The sequence below is a fragment of the Homarus americanus genome, unplaced genomic scaffold, assembly GCF_018991925.1.
Source record: "Homarus americanus isolate GMGI-L3 unplaced genomic scaffold, GMGI_Hamer_2.0 scaffold11302, whole genome shotgun sequence".
Lineage (NCBI taxonomy): Eukaryota > Metazoa > Arthropoda > Malacostraca > Decapoda > Nephropidae > Homarus > Homarus americanus.
The window spans coordinates 1,045,593-1,069,565 of record NW_024736744.1 but is presented as its reverse complement, the minus strand read 5'-3'; the positions used below and the strand labels follow the sequence as shown (position 1 = coordinate 1,069,565).

Genomic DNA, 23,973 nt, shown 5'->3' with positions numbered 1-23,973 from the left:
CTCTGTCTTTTTTTCTGTTTTGACTTCCTCTTGTTTATTTTGCATTCGTATTGGAGATTCTGTCACCCTTTTTTGCATATTTTGACTTCTGTTTTAACTTCCTCCCATCTTTTCTGAGTCTTTCTTACGGTTCTCATTCACTGTTGATGTTTTAACTTTGTCGTGCTTGTTGACTTCCTCATAAATTTATCTATCTTGTTTTGAATTCACATACGTATTTAATTTGACTTCCTTCTGCTTTAATTCACTTTTGAGCGTTTGAATTCATCTCGTTGTTTTGATTTCTTGTTTTTCATTTACTCTTTTTGTTATCAGTTATTCAACAGTATGATCTTCTTCTTCTTCTTCTTCTTCTCCTCATACGCCAGGCAGTCATACGTGGGCGTAATGGACCCCATACCTTGTGATCCCTGACCTAATGGGCCCTAGTTGTGATGGTTAGTCCTAATGGACCCTAGATTTTAATTAATCCCAGTCTTATTGGGCCTCTGTACTAATGAATCCATATCCTAATGGGCCTCGGTTCTATACGGCTACACTAAATTAGATAGTAAATATATCCTGTTAGAAAAGGAGACCTATAGAAACCTTTAGGCAGGGAGGGAGGCAGGGAGGGAAGGAGGAGAACAGCAGGGAGGGGCAGGGGAGGGGGCAGGGGAGGAGGAAGGAGGGAGGGGGAGCAGGAGGGGGAGCAGGGAGGGAGGGCAGGAGGCAGGGGAGGGCAGGAGGGAGGGAAAAGGAGGAGGGCAGGAGGGAGGGCAGGAGGCAGGGAGGAGCAGGAGGAGGCAGGAGGAGCAGGAGGCGGGAGGAGGGAAGGAGGAGGCAGGAGGGAGGAGGAGCAGGAGGAGGCAGGGAAGGAAGCAGGAGGAGGGAGGCAGGAGGATGGAGGCAGGGCAGGAGGTAGGGAGGAAGGCAGGGGGAGGCAGGAAGGAGGCAGGTAGGTCAGGAGGCAGGGAAGGAGGCAGGTAGGTCAGGAGGCAGGGAGGGTGGGCAGTGGTGTAGAGGAAAGACACCTGTAGTTGGAGCCTGAGATTTTCTTTCCATACCACCCTCGCCCACCGCCTCACTAACGCACCTTCATGGTCAAGTCTATGGCTCTACTCTCTCTTCTTTCTCTCACGTTCTCTCACTTTCTCGAGCTAACTTTCTCTTGGATCCCACAAGTTTACCAATTTGCTCAGATCTTTTGCAGGTGCCCGCTTGAGAAGTTATCTAATTTCTTTGAGTAATTTAAGGCTCACGTCTCCACACATCTTCCACACCTCTTCCACACCTCTTCCACTCCTCTTCCACACCTCTTCACCTCCTCTTCCACTCCTCTTCTCGTCTCGCAGCATGACTGATAGATCTTTACAACCGGGATATTACCCAGAGCTTGTCATGAATATTCGTGGATAAAGTTAGGTTAGGTTAGGTTAGGTTAGGTTAGGTTGTAGTCCGGGTAGGAGTAAGGATCGTCACCTCACACTTGTTTATTGACTGTTAACACAAAAACATCAACATAAACACAAAAACATCAACATAAACACAAAAACATCAACATAAACACAAAAACATCAACATAAACACAAAAACATCAACATAAACACAAAAACATCAACATAAACACAAAAACATCAACATAAACACAAAAAAATCAACATAAACACAAAAACATCAACATAAACACAAAAACATCAACATAAACACAAAAAAATCAACATAAACACAAAAACACCAACATAAACACAAAAACATCAACATAAACACAAAACACCAACATAAACACAAAACACTAACATAAACACAAAAACATCAACATAAACACAAAAACATCAACATAAACACAAAAACATCAACATAAACACAAAAACATCAACATAAACACAAAAACATCAACATAAACACAAAAAAATCAACATAAACACAAAAACATCAACATAAACACAAAAACATCAACATAAACACAAAAAAATCAACATAAACACAAAAACACCAACATAAACACAAAAACATCAACATAAACACAAAAACATCAACATAAACACAAAAACATCAACATAAACACAAAAACATCAACATAAACACAAAAACACCAACATAAACACAAAAACATCAACATAAACACAAAAACATCAACATAAACACAAATTCACCAACATAAACACAAAAACATCAACATAAACACAAAAACACCAACATAAACACAGAAACATCAACATAAACACAAATACACCAACATAAACACAAATACACCAACATAAACACAAAAACATCAACATAAACACAAAAACATCAACATAAACACAAAATCATCAACATAAACACAAAAACATCAACATAAACACAGAAACATCAACATAAACACAGAAACATCAACATAAACACAAATACAATTCAACATTAATCCAAACTGCAGACACAAACACCAACGCCGGAAAGACACTACCACTGCCCCTCCCGCACTAGATGTAGCCCTCCACATGTGCAACATCTGTGAACAACTCTGCCGGTCCCGTATCGGCCTCTTTAGTCACCTCAAAACTCACCAATGAAGGTGACATCCTTAATAACTCATAACCAAACATAAACTCAGTCCGAACCTAACCAATCCTAACCTAAATCTAACCAAATCTAACCAAACCTAACTCTGACTTGATTTTAACTAAACCTAACGTTAACTAAACCCAACGTAACGCAAGTCTAACCCAACCTAACTTAACCTAACCTATCTTAACCTTCCCACCTACCGTTAGGGCATTTAATTATCAAGTAGGTAAGGTTAGGTTAGGCTACGTTACGTTACGTTACGCTACTTTACGTTACGTTACGTTATGTCGGGTTAGATTAGATTACGTCAGATTACGTTAGGGTAGGTTACGTTAGGTTAGGTTAGGTTAGAAAAGTGAGTTAATATTTGAGTCTTTAATTATCAGGTGAAATAAGGTCACCTTTGTACCTATTTTCCTGTTGATGTGCAATTTTCTGCCTTTGAGATCAAAAGGAAGTAGATTGGGTGCCTTGAAGAGTACACTGTTGATGACGTGTGTGATGTAGTTTATATATAATTTTATCATTACAGTATAAATATTACACTAATTAAAGGATTATTTTAGGAAACAACATTTAGAACAAGATAAAGGTCTGTTTATTGTTCTCATTAACATTTCATTATCAACAAAGCTCATTAGCATATCTCATTAGTGAGTATGAACTTATATCAACACAATACTGATATATAACACTGAAACATTATAGTAATTCGATAAACAAGACAATTATAATCATTACTAATTACTCGAGCATAATACAATTTATCGTTTAACTGTATCGTAATAATAATTAAAAATATTATTATGAGACAGGGAGGAATTAATTAGATTATTATTATTGTGGATGAATGGGATTGATGCAGCTTTGACTGTATAAGTTCACGTCACTTAAACTGTTAAGAAATATAAAACTAAAGAATATCGCTTATTATACTCATACTCTCTTTCGTGTCTATTTCGTTTTTATATGTTATTTACTTACATTTTCCTCCCTCTTTATTGCCTTTTGTCTATATTATTTATTCTATCCCTGGTAATGCTCTTCAAGTATTGCCATCTAAAGGTTTTTTCATTTGTTTGTCTCTTGTCTTGTGCTAGTTTTGTTGTTCATAGTTTTTATGTGCTATTATTATTATTTTTATTATTATTATTATTGTTATTATTATTATTATTATTATTATTATTATTATTATTATTATTATTATTATTGTTATTATTATTATTTTTATTATTATTATTATTATTTTTATTATTATTATTATTTGACTGGTGATTTGTGTTATTTAATATATGTATTAAGCATAGGTCGTAACTAGTAGTGCAATGGGTGGTGATTAAATGGGCCCCAGTCCTATTAGACCCCAGTTCTACATGACCCCAACGTAATACAACCATTAGACCTCAGAAGATAAGGTGTTACTAGGATTTGGGTCCCATGAAGACTAGGGGCCCAATAGGACTTAATGTAAGTCCTTAGTCCTGAAGGTTCGGTTAGTTGGGGTCTTGAAGGATAGGGGCCCAGAGCGTCAGTTACCTCTTATGATTGACAGTGATAACCTGCACGTCGATATGTCTGTTAGCTCGTTGTGAGAGAGAGAGAGAGAGAGAGAGAGAGAGACTTTCCCTTACCTCAACGCTCTTCTCTCCTCTTTTTCCTCACTCATCTCTCTCCCTCGCTCCCCTCATTATCTTTCCCTTTCCCACCTCTCTCTCCGTTCATCACCCTCCTCCCTCATCATCCCCTCTCCCCTCATCACCTCCCCTCTCTCCCTTCATCACCTCCCCTCTCTCCCTTCATCACCTCCCCTCTCTCCCTTCATCACCTCCCCTCTCTCCGTTCATCACTCCCCTCTCTCCCCTCATCACCTCCCCTCTCTCCCCTCGCCTCCTTGACACTAATGGGATGCATGACTCAGGAAAAAATGTTGTCGCGGGAAGAACAATTATTTACTAATTGCTCAAGTTACAGCGATAAGGAATTTACCGAGGTCTGGTGTGGCTGCGTTAAGGATGTGGCCTAGTGTTGACAGTCCGCGTGGAAGTTTGTGGCAAAGTTTGTGGCAAAGTTTGTGGCAAAGTTTGTGTGAAAGTTTGTGGCAAGGTTTGTGATAATGTTTGTGGCAAAGTTTGTGTGAAAGTTTCTGTCAAAGTTTGTGCCATAGTTTGTGTTAGAATGTATGAATGTTTGGGTGAAAGTTTGTGCCATAGTTTGTGTTAGAATGTATGAATGTTTGGGTGAAAGTTTGTGCCATAGTTTGTGTTATAGTTTGTGTTGAAGTTTGTATCAAAATTCGTGGAATGGTTCGAGTCAGTGTTGAACTATGCAAAATCTACGTCAAAATCACGTTTAAAGTTAAAAAAATATATAAATCATTGTCAAAAGTTTATGCTATGTTAATTTTTGTGTGAATGTCTGTGTCAAAGTCTCTATGGATCTATTTACCTAACGAAGATCAAAGTAGGTATGGGTGTTTATAATTATCATTATTATTATTATCATTATTATTATTATTATTATTATTATTATTATTATTATTATTATTATTATTATCATTATTATTATTATCATTATTATTATTATTATTATTATTATTATTATTATTATTATTATTATTATTATTATTATTATTATTATTATTATTATTATTATTATTATTATTATTATTATTATTATTATTTCCCAGGTAACTAAAGGTCCAGATTAAAGGTCTCGCTTAAAGTTGACGTAATAACAAACATGCATTTACAATCTCAAAATGAGTTAGTTCCCTGTAAAAAAATAAGCGGGTCCCTGGAGGATGAGTTAAATAATGAACTAATTATCTTTAACACAATAAAACACTGTAGGTTATGGTGAGTCTTTCATTAATCATCATTAGTGTGAAAAGTTACTCATTGTGTTTCTTGCTAATTCACTAAACTTTGGTACAAATGGTGTACTTAAGACAATGGTGAAGGTGTTCATTGGTGATGCTGCTGTGAAATTTGTTCTTCACTAAACTCATGGCGGAGAAAGCAGCCTTCCAGCAGTAAGTGGAGCCAAACATTGTGAGGAAATACAATGCGAATTTATGCTGGTTAATGGAACTACCTGGAGACACTTGTGTCCACAAAGTGACGGATCATAATCTTCACCCTCCTCTTTCAAGGCCAAATATTCTTGGAGTTCAGTTAGTTCCAAATGGATTGATGCAGCACATACCCATTTCATTGTCGGTTTTGCTTTGTCTGAAAACTTGGAGACGTTTGTGACCAAGAAGAGTTCTGAGTGAACAACAGTAGCTGGCTGCCAAGAGAGAACATACAACATACGAATGGAGGAAACTGCAGCGGGCCTATTGGCTCACACTGGGCAGTCCCGTTTACACCCAACCCCTATCGCTCATATATCCGTCCAACCTACTGTATATTTGAAACTATCCAGCGTATTCGAATTAAATAATGATGTTTGGCAACTAGTTCCACTCATCCACTACTCCTAAATGTCGCCCCTTACTCTACGTCTCTCGATGAAGTGCAAATTATGATGCTTTAATCTGTCTCTATACTCAAGGTTACTAATGCCCTGGATTAGCCTTGCCATCTACCTCTGAATTCTGTCTAGGGATTCTATATCCATTCTGTAGGCCGGTGACCAGAACTGAATCGCGTAATCCAAGTGAGGTCTCACAAGAGGAAGCTATAGTTTAAGGATAATCTCGCTAGTCTTGTAACTAACACTCCTTTGAATGAACCCAAGTACTTTGTTAGCCTTGTTTTGAGCAAATACGCGTTATTTACTTGGCTTAAGATTCTTATTTATCATTACTCCTAAACCTTTCACAGTCGGATTTCTCTATAATATTGTTGTTCATCTTATATCTGGTTTCTCTGTTTACATCTCCTAGACTAAGTACTTTACATTTGTCCAGATTGAATTTCATCTGCCATTTTTCAGATCATTCGAAAATTTTGTTTAGATCTTCCTGTAGTTTTGCCGCGTCCTTGTCAGATTTAATTACTCGCCCTATTTTAGTATCGTCAGCAAATTTACTTATGCTACTGTCTACTCCTACTGTATGTCTATGTCATTTATGTATATAATAAACATTAATGGTCCAAGTACTGAGCCTTGGGGTACTCCACTAGTGATGTTACCCCAGTCGGATTAAGTGCCATTAATGCTGACTCTCTGTTATTTGTCCTGCAACCACGCTCTTGAAATTATCAATAAGCTTCTCTATGAATGGTTATGCTCTTTCCTTCCTTTGATTTGTTCCAAAAGTTAGTAAAGGTGATTTAAACCCTGACGATAAATTTGGACACAACATGTACCAGAGAAACGCTTTTATGAACCACAAGTTTGTGAATTAATGGAGTAGAAATATGTTGTGTATTATTTTGAATCAAATACTGAAAACCAGAGAGAATTAAAAAATACAACTAATTACAGACGCACTGTAAAAGAACACCTCTTTTTTTTCTATAGAGGGATGGAGGGAGGGAGGGAGGGACGGAGGGGTGGAGGGAGGGAGAGAGGGAGGGAGGGAGGGACGGAGGGAGGGAGAGAAGGAGGGGAGATGCTAGGGTCCGCACCAAAGTTCGCGGCGGTCCTCAAATTGAGTTGTTGTCGTTATAATGTTATTACTCTGCTTCAACGACGAAGGTCCTTAAGCGCGTAACGAAGTTAGTAACACACTACTCCAACATTTATAAAAAAAAAAAATGAGTAACGCTGTGCTAGACTCTTGAATATTATGTAGCAGTATTGATCTCTTCCATAAACAAGCAGTTCACATTCAATCAACAAGAGAACAATCGAGGAAAACAATACACGATTTCCTCCATTTCATTTTTCCTACCCTGGTGAGGACAAGCATTGTGTATCAGTACAATATTAACTAGCAAACGCAGCTGCTTCTACTGACCTCGGGTATAATGGCTGCTACAAATTGCCGAGTTTCACCTATAATTACCATTGTTTGGCCAACTCAGCGCATTGGATTTGACGCAACTAGTGTGTGTTTTTATTTGGGTCGTGTTAGAGGAGCTGGAGAGAGAGAGAGAGAGAGAGAGAGAGAGAGAGAGAGGTCGTAATACATGAACTTGTTTTAATGGTTCATGTAAAAGTCAATGATGTTTTATAAAATATGATATTTCTTTTTTTTTCACTTTTAATTAAGTATCTATCTTAACCTCCAGCAATAAAGATAACACGGTGTGAGTCTGTAGTATTATGAACTGTATTATATTATTACGGGCGGTGGTTTAACTTGGTAATTAAAAATGGAATAATATCGTTGTTGATGTTTTAACCGTACACCCAGTAGCGCCACACGTGTCCATGGTGAGTGAGTGAGTGAGACAGTAGAGGCGTTCATAGTGTTTAACAGAGAGACACTTGTAAGGAACACCGTGTATGTATTAAGAGACGAGGGAACGTTCCAGCCTGAGGTGGTTCAGTATATTTCCTGTGAGAATAATGTCTCTGTACACACAAACTTACACCTGTACGTACATGTAGGAAGTGACACACACACACACACAAGCTATTTTATGAAAGGCATTGCACGTAACAAACTCATGCCTTCTTCTAACACTCGTGTGTGTGTGTGTGTGTGTGTGTGTGTGTCTCATCAGGGAATACTGCCTCTGTTACTGCTTCATCACGCTTGTAATGCCTCACTTGGCGCTGAGGAATATGATTAGTGTTTCTCATTGTTGATGAATCTTCGTCCTGGTCCAATACCGAGGATGAAAAGGAATTAGCGAGAATACGATTGGTTCCTGGTCTGTCTATGTCTGTCTACTTGTCTGTCTGTCAATTTACTCTCTCTCTCTCTCTCTCTCTCTCAGATACACCTACCAAGAAAGTTATTTGGATCAACAGATCTGATATTAAGCTCACGGTACGATCAGCCTTTTACTTCATGCATGGTTTCACGTACAGGGTGTGTGTGTGTGTGTGAGTGTGTGTGTGTGTGTGTGTGTGTGTGTGTGTGTGTGTGTGTGTGTGTGTGTGTGTGTGTGCCCATGTGCGGGTATGTGCAGGGCGTGAGAGACTTATCCCCAAAGTCTCTTTAAAGTCGAGCTCAGTGAAAGCGAGAGAGGGGGGATAAAGCGCGTCTACATTAAAGGAGAAAATATTGACTGACCTCCAGATACAAAGTGGGTCAGCATAGGTCAGCGATGAGGGTCAGAGCCAGGTCAAGGTCACAATATTGCACCACCGGGATGGACTTCTGGACCACACAATCTCCTTTGAGAACGAGTTAGTGGCTGACACTCTTTGTTGTTACTCCTGCTTCATAATGGTGTTTGAGGCCTCACGTTAAATGGTGTGTGTGTGTGTGTGTGTGTGTGTGTGTGTGTGTGTGTGTGTGTGTGTGTGTGTGTGTGTGTGTGTGTGTGTCCAAGAGTTGAGGTAGTTAAGGGAAAGAGTGAGGAGGGTGGTTGGTACTTCGCCAGGTAAGAGTGTGTCTAATTAACCTTCCACCCCCGTGCGAGTCAAATCTGAAATTCTGAATCTGGGTTTTTTGTCTGATATAAATCTTTCCAGTCTATGGTTCTTCCTCTTCCTCTTCCTCTTCTTCTTCCTCTTCTTCTTCTTCTTCTTCTTCTTCTTCTTCTTCCTCAATCATTCACCATAGTAAAAAACAACTCAAATACTTGGGTTCCATGATCTAAAACTTTACCTAATTTGTTGACTTCAGACAAAACCCGAAACTTAGGAAAAAAATAACTTCAACATCAGGTGACATGTTTTATCAAGTGATGTGTTTCTCTCTCAACTTGTGAACTGATGTGTTTATGGAAGAGGCAGCGATGTGTGGTACTGAATGGTACATAGTATTTTCTTGGTCTAAGATTTGTTTTGTATTTTGTTTATGGTATTTTCTTGGTCTAAAATACATTTCCTGTGACTCGGAATCGAGTATGGCGATCATCCAGCTATGATATAATGATATGAGTTATTAAGGATGTTACCTTCTTTGGTGAGTTCTGAGGTGACTAGAGAGGCTGAAACGAGATCGGCAGGGCCGCTCACAGATGCTGCACGTGTAGGGGGCTACATCTAGTGCGGGAGGGGTCGCGGCAGCATCTTTCCAGCACTGGCGCTTGTTTGCCTAGGTATGGAGTCGGGCTAACTCCAAAGTATTGACACCTTCTTGTGTGGTGCTCCTCCAAGCGTTACGGTGTGGAGTAATCGTCTCCCAGGTGAGGGGGTCGATTTGGCACTTTTTCAGGTTTGTCTTAAGACTATCCTTATACCTTTTCCGTTGCCCGCCAGCGTTGCGTTTACTATTCGTTAGGTGACTGTAAAGTAGCTGCTTTGGCAGTCTACTGTCGTCCATGCGGGAAACATGGCCAGTCCAACGTAGTTGTTCATGGATAATGGTAGCCTCGATGCTCCTACAGTTGGTGTCAGCAAGATTACTGGCATTTGTTCTCTTGTCTTCCCAGCAAACTCGGAGGATGGAACGTAGACCACGGTGGTGAAAGTTTTCAAGTGCCTTGAGGTGTCTCCTGTATGTGATTTATGTCTCGCTGCCATACAGCAGTGTTGGGAGGACCACTGCTCGATATACGTGCGACTTTGTAGATAATTTCACTTCCCTGCATCTGAAGACACAGTTACGGAGTCAGCCAAGATAATAAAAGTGGGCAACATAAGACAGGGTAGTACTGTTAACCTAGATGGATTATGGAGGTGTGATTGAACCAGGGGCAGGATGAAAGTGAATCTGAGTCTTACATACATTCACCTCAAAACCGAAATTTGCATACGCATCTGCTCCCCGACACCTTTGTTCCTGCCTGGAGTCGTCTCCATGTTGAAAAGACCCTTCATTCGGTACTCGACGTCCACCCCGTCGGCGAAATTGGCACTGGCACTGGAAAAGAGAGTTGGTGCCAGTCCACATCCTCGTTTTACTCCCGTTTGGATGGGGAAATACTCAGACTGGGTGCCGTTGTGCAGGACACTGCCGTTCATGCCATCGTGGAGTTGCCTCACAATGGTGATGAATTTTGGTGGGCAGCTAAAACGGCTGAGGGTCCACTTAGGGCTTCCCTGTTGACCGAGTTGAAGGCCTTGGTTAAGTCGATGAAAGCCATTTACAGGTCATTACGCTTTTCTTTGCACTATTCCTGTATCTGGCGGGCAGCAAAGATCATGTCAGTGGCGCCATGTGATGGTCTAAAGCCACATTGTAATTCTGGGAGGAAGTTTTCCGCCTCAGGAAGAAGTCTGTTTAGGAGGACTCGGGCGATAATCTTGCCAGCTACGGACAGCAGCGAGAACCCACGGTAGTTGCCACTGTCTGACCGGTCTCCCTTGTTCTTATAAATATTGACGATGGAGGCGTCTTTAAGAGCTTGGAGGAATTCCTTCTTTTCCCATATATTCTCCAGGAGAGAGTGGAGACGGCTGATAAGCAGAGGTCCTCCTGCTTTATACACCTCGGCTGGGATTCTATCAGGCCCTGAGGCTTTGTTATTTTTCATCTGTTTGATGGCATTTAGCTACCTCATCCAGGGATGGAGGTTAGCTTTGGTGGGTCAGATCTGGATGCTGAGGGACCTGCTGGGTAATCAGGACATCCACATCAGTTTTTCGATTGAGCAGCGAATGGTAGGGCTCCTTCCATCGTTGAAGGATGCCTTCATCGTCCATAATTAGGGAGTTACCGTCGGGTGAGTGAAGGGGACTGCGCCCCGATTGATCTGCAAGTTTTTGTGTTCCACACGCTTTATTTTTAAACCAGTCGTTCTGTAGATTGCGAATTTCACGCTTGGCTGCTGCTTTCTTTTGCATAAGGTATCAGGTTTGGTACGAGACCGAGGGTTGTTCTGCCAGACAGTTAAAGCAGCACGTTTATCATCGACGAGTATATATATATATATATATATATATATATATATATATATATATATATATATATATATATATATATATATATATATATATATATATATATATATATATATATATATATATATATATATATACCTGTATATATACAGACTCGTGTATGAGGGTCTCTTGTTCAGAACTCTAATTAATAAACACGTTAAATATCCCATCTCGGTACAACATTCACCCTGCATCTTTCTTCAATCAACAAAATTAAAAAAAATCCAGAATGAGCTGATTAATCTATCTAATGTTTCTAGGGCTAATTAACTTTCAGTATACAGTCTGACATAACCAAATTATTGTGGGTTATCAATAATCATAGCATCAAAGGGTAAAAATAAAATGAATCTTGTCTCATTGAAGAGAGCAAGAAATTGCGAGAGAATGCACGAGAACACACGGAGTCAAGAGGTTGCATGACCTTGCTGGGGATTGCAACAAGCACGGAAGCTGCAATTGGCTCCTGTCTGATCGGTTCAAATCTTCTCTAGATCTTCATTGATTACCTTCTGGCGCCTAAGGGAGTGGGGTGGGGGGGGGGCAACATCTTGCTGAATCATATGACCCTGGAGATATTGTGGGGGTGTGTGGCTGGCGTGTGGGGGTGTGGGGTGTGTGTGTACTGTGTGAAGAGGTTATATGAGGTGTGTGTGTGTGATGGGAGTGTGGGGTGTGAGTGTGGAGCAGGGAGTGTGTGGGATGTGTGTGGGGGTGTATGTGGGGTATGTTACATGTGATTAATGTGTAGTGGGGAGCGTGGAGTGTGAAGGATGTACCACCACCACCAGTTACTGACCCACACTAACTGTATTATGTACCACCACCAGTTACTGACCCACACTAACTGTACATGTAGGGAGCAATGGTTTGACTGTTTTCACTGCGCTGTTGTTGGAGATTGTGGCAAAACTCAGTAACAACATTTTAAGCATTAACAAGAGTATTTATTGCAATTTTATGGGAAAAACAATATCAGTGAATACAATCAATCTTAGCGTTTGGAAATTACATGTTCCAGATGACTATTGCAATACATATGTTAAGTTGTTTTTTGCGAAATCGGTTATTTTGCAAAATAATCGATTTCGTAAAAAAAAAATGAAACGTAGCATATACATTATCGTAATCATACCTTGAAGTTCTGCATAATTCGTTGTGATAAACCGCGATCAATTTCTCCAATTGCTTATGTGATGCCGTCTTTGAGTTCCCGAATACAGCGGGGACGGGTCGCATACACTTAAGATATAAGGTGACCCCATAAGAAGAAGTATGGGGCTGTTAAGTCAGGCGATCTTGCTGGCCAATGAATGTCTCCAAGTCTCGAAATTAAGCGGCTTGGAAACATCATCCTCAGCTTGTCCGTGCTTTGTCCCTCGCTGTGTCTGTAGCGCCGTCTTGTTGGAACCATGTAATCGTGTTGGGTATCATTGTTTGAAGTTCCAAACTGAGGAAATTGTCCAGCATGCAGTATTGAACTCATGCCGATAATGTCTTCTCGTTACCACAACTGACTTAGATTTTAAAATAAGTTCTCACAGCGAACACACGATGCCTCACCGCCCAGTTGTACGTGGCAACTAAAATACGTACACAAACCTGCTTCAGCGTATGTAACCCACGCGTACCAACGTAACCAATCACACATACAAACATTAATAAAACCGTCAGACCCTCGCCCCCACCCTGTACCACCACCAGCAGCTTCTCACCCACAGCCTGTACCCCACACTAGATAATGATATAAGACAGCACTGGTTCATGAAGGTGTGTCTCTGCTGGACCTTCTAACAAAACAACAAACTTCGAATATATTTGTAAGTTTTTAATTATCCTCTTATAGTCTGTCTTTGATTACTGCGAAACCTCTCATTAACGGACTCTATATAACGGATTTATTTCTCCATACTGTCCTTTAAATGGAGGTATCATATCTAAGTGTCCCTCCAGATAACGAACGTCCGTCTCCCTGTAGGCCATTAGATGAAGTTTCACATCTAACAGACCTCTCTATATAACGAATTTCCTTCAAAATATAGCCCGTTAAATGAAGGTTTCTCTTTACCATCAAGTCAGCATCTCTTTCACTTGTTTTCGTCGCAGACTTGTTGTGGTGAAGAAATTATGAACGAGTCTCTCAGTGGCTAAATTAAATCATTTTCTGAATCTTTTAGGCCAATTAGGAAGTTCTGATTCACTTTGTATCTCTTGACGTGAACTGAGGATGACAGTAATTGTTTAAGGGTTTTGTGCAACTATTTTTAAACGTATACCAAGTAATAACAAGTGATGTTCCTGATGCTATGAACTTTATTGTGTAGAAAAAACTAACGAGGTTACTTTTTCCAACTTAACGTCATTGAAATATTTTTATAACGGACTTCTCTCTCCATATACTGTAATCCGTTACATTCGGGTTTCTACATCTAACGGATCCTTACTATAACAGGCTTTTCATCTCTATATAGCTCGTTAGATGGATTTTTCACATATAATAAACCTTCGTTAAATAGAGGTATGACTTTACAGCAGCGGCAGCAGCAGCAGCAGAGAACTAAGCTGACTGGGCAACCGTACCCAGAAAAGGTCATCCTTATGCGGTCGAAAACACAATTATAATCACAGATCAAATCAAAAACAAACTATACAACATCTTATGGTCGCTGTATGGAATATCAGGATCCTTCTGGAAACTGACACAAATGAGCATCCTGAAAGAAGAGCTGCCCTTGTGGCAAAAGAGGAGCCATTAGTGAGTCCCGGCTCCCAGATGAGGGCCGACTCACAGAATGGGAGTCTGGCTACTGTATACTTTCTTCTGGAAGGGTGAGCTGCTGTGGAAGTAAACTGCATTTATAGAGCTGGTTTTGCCATCCGCCAACGCATCCTACACAGGCTAACTGAAATGCCTGTTGGGATCAACCAGCGCCTCATGACGCTCCGAGTCCCACTGAATCACTCACGTCATGCCTTTTTCATCAGGGCATACACCCTAACACTGGATGCAGCTGTGGTTGTAGTTGAGTTTCTAATTCATTAATATAATTTTCTTCATTATTTAAGCAGATTTGCGAACATTTGGAAACTTCTCATTATCTTAAATAACAATGAATAGTTTATTATTATAAAAATTCTACCTTTGGTTTCTTTAATAATTATCCTGACAGTGATACAGCGGAAAACAGATCCACCAATCATCATTACATACAGCCTTCCTTTACCAAGTATTGCCAGTTAAAATTGCGACTACGAGACCCAGGGTGGGGCCGGTGCATCTTTGGCTGACTGTACATTGTCCTTTTCGACCTAACCAAGGCCTTCGACTCGGTCAGCAGGGAAGCATTCTGGCTGACTGGCGGACCCTCAGCCATTTTGGCTGCCCACCAAAATCCATAGCCATTTTGGCTGCCCACCAAAATCCATAGCCATTGTGAGGCAACTCCACGATGGCATGAACGGCAGTGTCCTGCACAATGGCACCCAGTCTGAGTTTTCCCCATCCAAACGGAGGTAAAACAAGGATGTGTACTGGCACTAACTTTCGTTTCCATTTTCTTGGTTGCCTTTCCCACTCATGCCAGTGCCAATTTAGCCGGCAGGGTGGACATCCAGTACCAGATGAAGGTTTTTTTCAACATAAGACGACTCCAGGCAGTAACAAAGGAGTCGGCAGCTTCTATTACTGAACTTCAGTATGCAGACGACTTCACATTTGTCGCTCACACTGAACGCGACCTGCAGGAGCTCCTGAACAACAACGCAGATGCGTATGCACACTTCGGTCTTTAGGTGGATGTACGTAAGATTCAGATTCTTTTTCACCTGCCCCTGGTTCAGCCACACCACCATCCATCCACCTTAGCGATACTACCCTCTCTAATGTTACCCACTTTTAGTATCTCGGCTCCCACCTGTCCACCACCGCGGACATCGATGAGCAGATTCAACATCGGATCAGATGTGCATCTCAAGCCTTTAGCAGACTCCGTACCCGTGTCTTCAGCTGTAGGGAGCTGAAATTATCTACAAAGTTGTACAAAGTTGAACGTATATCGAGCAGTGGTCTTCCCCACTCTGCTATATGGCAGCGAGACATGGGTTACATGCAAGAGGCACCTCAAGACACTTGAAAACTTTCACCAACGTAGTCTACGTTCCATCTTCCGAGTTCACTGGGAAGACAAGAGAACAAATGCCAGAATTCTTGCTGACACCAAATGTACGAGCATCGAGGCTACCATTATCCATGAACAACTACGTTTGCCGGCCATGTTACCCTCATGGACGACAGTAGACCGCCAAAGCAGCTACTTTACAGTCACCTAACGAATATTAAACGTAACGCTGGCGGGCAACTGAAAAGGTATAAGGATAGTCTTAAGACAAACCTGAAAAAGTGCCAAATCGACCCCCTCACCTGGGAGACGATTACTCCACACCGTAACGCTTGGAGGATCACCACACGAGAAGGTACCAATACTTTCGAGTTAGCCCGACTTCAAACCGAAGCAGACAGCGCCAACTTCGATAAGACGCTGCCGCCCCCCCACCCCCTCCCGCATTAGATGTAACCTCTCCACATGTGCAACATCTGTGAACAACTCTGCCGGTCCCGTATCAGCCTCTTTATTAACTTTAAAACTCACCAATGAAGGTGACACCCTTAGTAACTCATATCATTGTATCATAGCTGGATGATCGTCACACTTGATTTCGAGTGACAGAAAAGTATTATTATTATCATTATTATTATTATTATTAGTAGTAGTAGTAGTAGTAGTGTGTGTGTGGGGGGGGGAGACTACCTGGTAGGCTGCCTAATAGCTTATCAAGTTGAATTGCATTGAATTGAAACAGTTTATTTAGCCAGAAAAACACAGATACAGAGTGGATAATAATAACAATATTAACATGGCTGAGAACCTTAGCTGCACCTGATATATACTATACATTTATCTCAAGGAAGTATTATGTAACATTTAGTATCATCTGGAATAGTACACATAGCATGGTGGTAATAAGAACATGTTACCTCGGTTATCATTATTATTTTTAAATTTATATTATAAGTGTATACTGTACATAAATTTCAGTGGAATTGAAAAACATAAATATAATGGAGAACCAGTACAACATGGGCTGTACAGTATTAAGGTTGAACAAGAGGACAGAGCTGTCAGGATTATGTCTAGTTGGCAAATATATTTATTGCAATGGCAATTTCTTATATATTTACATGATACTTTCCGATAAAACGGTTTTGGTGTTACAATAAAAGCAGGTATATAAAGTAGGTATTTCAAGAAATATTAATACTTAGACAATAGATATTTTTGAGAGGTGATTTAAAGGAAGGGAGCGAAGTTTTGCTGGGATGGGTGGGGGTAAGTTGTTCCACACCTTCACACCGTGATATTTTATGGAGGTCTGGGACTGAGAGGAGCGCATGGGGGGTGGTCTTAGTAGCTCTGGGTACCTTAAGTTGTATCTCTGATTATTATGGAACTGGAAATAATTATTGTCAAGCAAGTGATTGATAGATTTGTAAACAAAGGGGGCACAGCAGTAGGTGTTAATATCCTTGAATTTTAACAATTTCAACTTATCAAATTTTTCGTTTGTGTGATCTGTTTTTTTTCAAGTAGGTCATTGTCCGTACAACTCTCTTTTGTGCCGTTATCAGGGATTGTGTTTTTGAAGAGCCAGAGGCCCCCCATAGTGTGTGATAGTGTATCAGGTGTTGGTAAACAAGATCATGATAGATTTCTTTCATTGCTGTGAGAGTGAGTGACTGTCGAGTGTGATACATGATACCACACTGTTTATTGACTTTACTGTGAATGGTTTGTATGTGGTATCTCCAGTTAAGTTTCTCATCAACAATAACTCCGAGGAATTTAGTATTTTGTTCGCATTTGAGGACTGTATTACCAAGGTACAGGGGGTCCAAGTCTGGGGTCAAGTTTTTCCTTCTGTGAAAGATCGTGTAGTGGGTTGTGGGTCACAAGGCTGTGATGGAACACGAACCTGTAGAATGACACTGACGAATGAAATACTGTAATGTACACTGCACTTGGTCAGTCTCAGTCACTTCACGCTCTCTCACGGGCAGGAGTGGGTCGCAGGCACCACATTCCTCCTCGACCACCGACTTTGTGTGATAAACAACTCTCTCAGTTCTCATCTTCAAGCAGTCTTAACTAATGGATGAGGGTGTACGACTAGTGGATGAGGGTGTACAACTAGTGGATGAGGGCGTACAACTCATCTTCAAGCAGTCTTAACTAATGGATGAGGGTGTACGACTAGTGGATGAGGGTGTACAACTAGTGGATGAGGGCGTACAACTAGTGGATGAGGGTATACAACTAGTGGATGAGGGTGTACGACTCGACAAGCTGACAGAGAAAGACTGGTGATGGATGCGAGGAGCGAGTGAACCAGTACCCGATATCATCTGACTTCCCCATAGGTTCCAAGAACACAATTGGCCATTTATTTTATATCTTAAAGTTAACACATGTTTTTAATTCCTCATGATAAGTTTAATCTTCTTAAAGTAATTCTATAATGTATAATGAATGAATCTTTTATCATTTACGGAGTTTAGTCATAGTGAACATAAGTATATTTATTATAGTTAGAAAATAAATATATCTTTTAATTTGTAGATTATATGTTTGGTGCTGGAAATTAATATTTAACCCTTTGAGTCCTGAAGGGTTAACTATTCTTCCTTTAGGGGTTAAATTATTATCGTCAAAGTGTTAAATCATCATCATCATCCTCATCAGCATTATTATTATTATCAAAGGGTTCAATCATCGCTATCAAAGGGTTAAAAACACTTTAAATCACCTTGATGAAATAATAGTGGCGTATATCAAGTTTGTGTATTTGAAGATATAAAGTGATACTGTAAGACCTTGTTATATTTTGTTGTTGTTAGATTTAATAATTTAATGAAAAGAACAATACAAAATATAATACTAAGAACGTAAGATAATTCCCCCATATATTAAAAGTAACTGGAAAAAACAGATAAATATAATAAGAATATGAACTAATAGATATAATAACTCACACACCTGCAAAAGTATTCCAGACCAACACTGTAACAGGTAAACAACAGGTGTGTTTTTACAGGTAAGTTCAAAAATCCTCTTCATTCATTTATTCACATTTGTTTATCCTGTTTATATGTTTCTGCTACCTGTGTATAGTCTCACCTGGTGTGTGTCTGTCTGTCTCCCTTACAGTTCTGCACTCACCCTGAGACCTCAGATAAGGACAACTTCCCAACCTTCGCCAGGACGAGGCCGCCTGACACACAGATTAGCAAGTCCGTTACCTCCATCCTAAAGAGGTTCAACTGGAGGAAGGTAAGTGGTGGTTGTGGTGGATGTGGCGGTGGTAGTGGTGGTTGTGGCGGTGGTGGTGGTGGTGGTGGTGGCGGTGGTAGTGGTGGTTGTGGCGGTGGGTTGTGGCGGTGGTGGTGGTAGTAGTGGTGGTGGAAATACGCCATGGATGAGAGATTTACGAGTTTATGACGGAGGGAGATACAGTATATATATGGGGAAAAAAAGAGAGAGAGATATCTGATGACGTAAGCTGTGGGAGAGAGAGAGAGAGAGACAGAGAGAACGGTGTGTACGGTGTAGAGGCCGGAGAGAGAGACAGAGAGAGACAGAGATGTTTAGACTAGAAAAAAAAGAGAGATACTAGATTACGTAACTATGAGAAATATTAACATACTTGAGAGATATTTGAGATCTTTAAAAAAATAATAAAGTTTCGACAGATATTTGAATCAGAGAGACACAGGTGAAAAAGGCAAGAGTTACGTGTACAGAAAACCGTAGGGACGAAAAAATAATTAAAAGTCAGAGAGAAAGATGGAAAGAGCAATGGAAACCGGATATAGAAACAGAAAATAAAATAAGAGAAGAATGAGACATATAAGAGAGAGAGAGATACTGAAAGGAAGGGGGAGAAAGTATGTAACGAAGAGGAAGGGAGAAGATAAGGAGAAGAATAGAGAAAGTTAACGAGGATAAATGAGAGAACGAGATACCAATCGATGAATAAATGGATACTTAAATGGCAATAAAGGAAGGGAGAAGCGTGAGGGATAAATAAGGTGGATAATTAGAGTGAAAGACGAGGATAAATGAGAGAAATAGTCAAAATAGAATGACCAAGGAATAGATAAAATAAAGGGAAATAAGGAAAAAAACAAGGAACTGGAGAAGAATAACGATAAAGTAGAAAGAAAAGCAAATTAAGCTCATATACCACATCAGATATAATAAAGGGGGAAGAGAGATAGACGATGATAACAGAAGTATAGGAGAAAACGAATAATTTAGAAACCTCAGACGATTTAGAAGGCAATGGAAAGAAGAAGAAAAATGAGAACACTGACGTAAATAATTTGTTAATATATTCAAGAGAGAACAAGTAAGTGATAAAGTGAAAAAATAACAAGGACGCAATAAAGAAGAGAATAAGTAAAACAGACCAAGTACATCCTACACTGATTCCTTCATCCTATCTCGTCCTCTCAGCATCCTACACTGATTCCTTCATCTTATCTCGTCCTCTCAGCATCCTACACTGATTCCTTCATCCTGTCTCATCCTCTCAGCATCCTACACTGATTCCTTCATCCTGTCTCGTCCTCTCAGCATCCTACACTGATTCCTTCATCCTATCTCGTCCTCTCAGCATCCTACACTGATTCCTTCATCCTATCTCGTCCCCTCAGCATCCTACACTGATTCCTTCATCCTATCTCGTCCTCTCAGCATCCTACACTGATTCCTTCATCCTATCTCGTCCTCTCAGCAACCTACACTGATTCCTTCATCCTATCTCGTCCTCTCAGCATCCTACACTGATTCCTTCATCCTATCTCGTCCTCTCAGCATCCTACACTGATTCCTTCATCATATCCTATTGCCCCAGACTCCTTCCCTCGTCTTCGCTTCCATCAGAATAATTGGTGATCCTTGTGCTGACCCAAGACATCCTTCCACGACCTTTACTCAGTTCTTTAGTGACTCTCTCTCTCTCTCTCTCCTTGATTGATACACACACACACACACACACACACACACACACACACACACACATATACATACATACATACATACATACATAGTGGGTGCCTCGCGTGTAATGAGGATGGCCGGCCCGAGGGACACCTAGGCGTGAATTTGTTTCTGGTGTAGAAGCTGTCGCCAACACAACAAACACACCCTCAGTTAACGAGCTGCATGACCCAGTGTCAAAGAATAGTCCGAGAAGACCGGACAACTCGCCAACTGCACTGGCTAATCATTATCCCGGAACACGATCCGCAAATCAATTAAAATCCAGGTCCTCAATTACTGCCGGGTAGACAGAGGCAAATGGCGTAAAGAAACTTGCCCATAGTTTCACCCTGCCCGGGGATCGAACCCTGGTTCGCTGACCATTACACCACATATCGCCACATACGTGCATACATACATACATTTTTTACTCCTCATGTTTATTAATATGAACATGAAAGCCAAAAAATAATCTTATTTCGACTTCTTCTGAATAAAAATATATAATATCAGCTAAACTCTTCAACCTTAGTTATGAATAAAATAAATTTATTCCTTTTTTTAATAGAATTTCAGTCATTTTCCTCATCAAGTTTTGTAATAAAAAAAAGATGATTTTTTTTTCTGGTTTTCTGAATAAATGAGTTTGATGTCGTTAAAGAAAAATATATTATGGAAAACAATTTATAACTACGTTTGTTTTATTTACTTTTTGTTAATTAAACTGGAACTTTAAATATACTTAAACATTATAAACACATGAGCCTTATAAACACATGAGCCTTATAAACACATGAGCCTTATAAACACATGAGCCTTATAAACACAGGAGCCTTATAAACACATGAGCCTTATAAACACAGGAGCCTTATAAACACATGAACCTTATAAACACAGGAGCCTTATAAACACATGAGCCTTATAAACACAGGAGCCTTATAAACACATGAGTCTTATAAACACATGAGCCTTATAAACACATGAGCCTTATAAACACATGAGCCTTATAAACACAGGAGCCTTATAAACACAGGAGCCTTATAAACACATGAGCCTTATAAATACATGAGCCTTATAAACACATGAGCCTTATAAACACATGAGCCTTATAAACACAGGAGCCTTATAAACACATGAGCCTTATAAACACATGAGCCTTATAAACACATGAGCCTTATAAACACATGAGCCTTATAAACACAGGAGCCTTATAAACACATGAGCCTTATAAACACATGAGCCTTATAAACACATGAACCTTATAAACACATGAACCTTATAAACAGTTACTCACAGTCAATCACAGTCATTCATTATCACTCAGCCACTAACAACCACTCACAGTCAATCACAGTCATTCATTATCACTCACAGCCACTAACAGTCACTCACAGTCAATCACAGTCATTCATTATCACTCACAGCCACTAACAGTTACTCACAGTCAATCACAGTCATTCATTATCACTCACAGCCACTAACAGTCACTAACAGTCAATCACAGTCAGTCATTATCACTCACATCCAATAACAGTCACTCACAGTCAATCACAGTCATTCATTATCACTCACAGCCACTAACAGTCACTCACAGTCAATCACAGTCATTCATTATCACTCACAGCCACTAACAGTCACTCACAGTCATTCATTATCACTCACAGCCACTAACAGTCACTAACAGTCACTCACAGTCATTCATTATCACTCACAGCCACTAACAGTCACTCACAGTCACACACAATCACTAATAGTCATTCACAGTCATTCATAGTCACTCACAATCACTCACAGTCACTAGCAGTTACTGACATTCACTCACAACACTCACAAAGACACCCCTCACACGCTAGTTACTTCTCAACACTAATTTAAAGTTTTCAAAAACAATCTTTCCACAACTTTGTTCTCATGATTAAAAAAACCTTTTCCCTATAATAAAGGAGATTGCTGTAGTCGCTCTCTCAAAACTAACATAAGAACATAAGAATGAACGAAACTGCAGCGGGCCAATTGGTCCATACTGGGCAGTCCCGTTTACACCCAACCCCTATCGCTCATATATCTGTCCAGCCTACATTTGAAGCTGCCCAGCGTGTTCGAGTTAATGATGATGTTTAGTAACTTGTTCCACTCGTCCACTACTCTATTTCCAAACCAATGTTTACCTATCTCGCACCTAAATATAAATTTGTCTAATTTAAACGCATTGCTACGAGTTCGCTCCTGGTTAGATAGTTTGAATACCTTTGGTATATCACCTTTGTTTAGCCCTGACTTCCAGTTATACACCTCGATCATATCGCCCCTCACTCTACGTCTCTCGAGGAAATGCAAATTAAGATGCTTTAACCTGTCTCTGTACTAGAGTTCCCTAATGCCCGGGATTAGTCTTGTCATCCTCCCCTGAATGCTTTCTAGAGATTCTATATCCATTCTGTAGTACTGTGACCAGAATTGAACCGCGTAATCCAAGTGAGGTCTCACAAGCGCAAGATATAGTTTTAGGGTGACCTCGCTAGTCTTGTAACTAACACTCCTTTGTATGAACCCAAGTACTTTATTAGCCTTGTTTCGAGCAAATACACATTGTTGTCTTGGTTTAAGATTCCTACTTATCATTACTCCTCAATCTTTCTCACAGTCGGATTTCTCTTTAACAACGTTGTTCATCTGATATCTGGTTTCTCTATTTACATCTCCTGGACTAAGTACTTTACAGTTGCCCACATTAAATTTCATCTGCCGTTTTTCAGACCGTTCGAAAAATATCTCTAGATCTTCCTGTAGTTTTGCGGAGTCCTCGTCAGATTTAATTGCACGCCCTATTTTAGTGTCATCAGCAAATTTACTTATGTTGCTGTCTACGTCTATATCTATGTCGTTTATGTACAATATATAATAAATAGTAATGGTCAAAATACTGAGCCTTGGGGAACTCCACTATTGATGTTACCCCAATCGGATTTAGTGCCGTTAATGCTCACTCGTTGTTTCCTGTCCCGCACCCACGCCCTAATCCATTTTAGAATATCTCCTCCAATGCCATGAGCCTCCACTTTTCGTATTAGTCTTTTGTGGGGGACTCTGTCGAAGGCTTTGCTGTCCGTCATCCATTGATTCGAATACAGTTGAAAAGAATGTTAATATATTTGTCAGACGTGAGAAATTAGTATCTTTCTTTCTCTTCCCGCTAACAATATATTTCACTCTCACACAGGTAACCTTCTTCTACAATAACTCACCAGACGAGAACTTCAGCCGAGTGGCCAGAACTATCGTGAGGACATTACCCAGCCATAACATCACTCTTCTGGCCACACGGAGCTGGGCCGCCACCTACCATCACGGCTATGACAACAACCCCTTCGTCAGCATGATTCAGGAGACCTACATGGATTGCCGAAGTAAGTGACAGGGAGTTGAGAGGGGTGAGAGGAAGTGGGGA

The 23,973-nt window shown here is 40.3% G+C and overlaps 1 protein-coding gene across 1 annotated transcript in view; it reads left to right on the top strand.

Moving 5' to 3' along the window:
• The window catches only part of LOC121872434 (guanylate cyclase 32E-like), a 120,185-nt gene that overhangs the window by 25,674 nt on the left and 70,538 nt on the right, over positions 1 to 23,973 (top strand). The window contains 2 exon segments of the mRNA XM_042375192.1: positions 18,690 to 18,812; positions 23,746 to 23,932. Coding sequence (XP_042231126.1) covers positions 18,690 to 18,812; positions 23,746 to 23,932 — 310 coding nt within the window.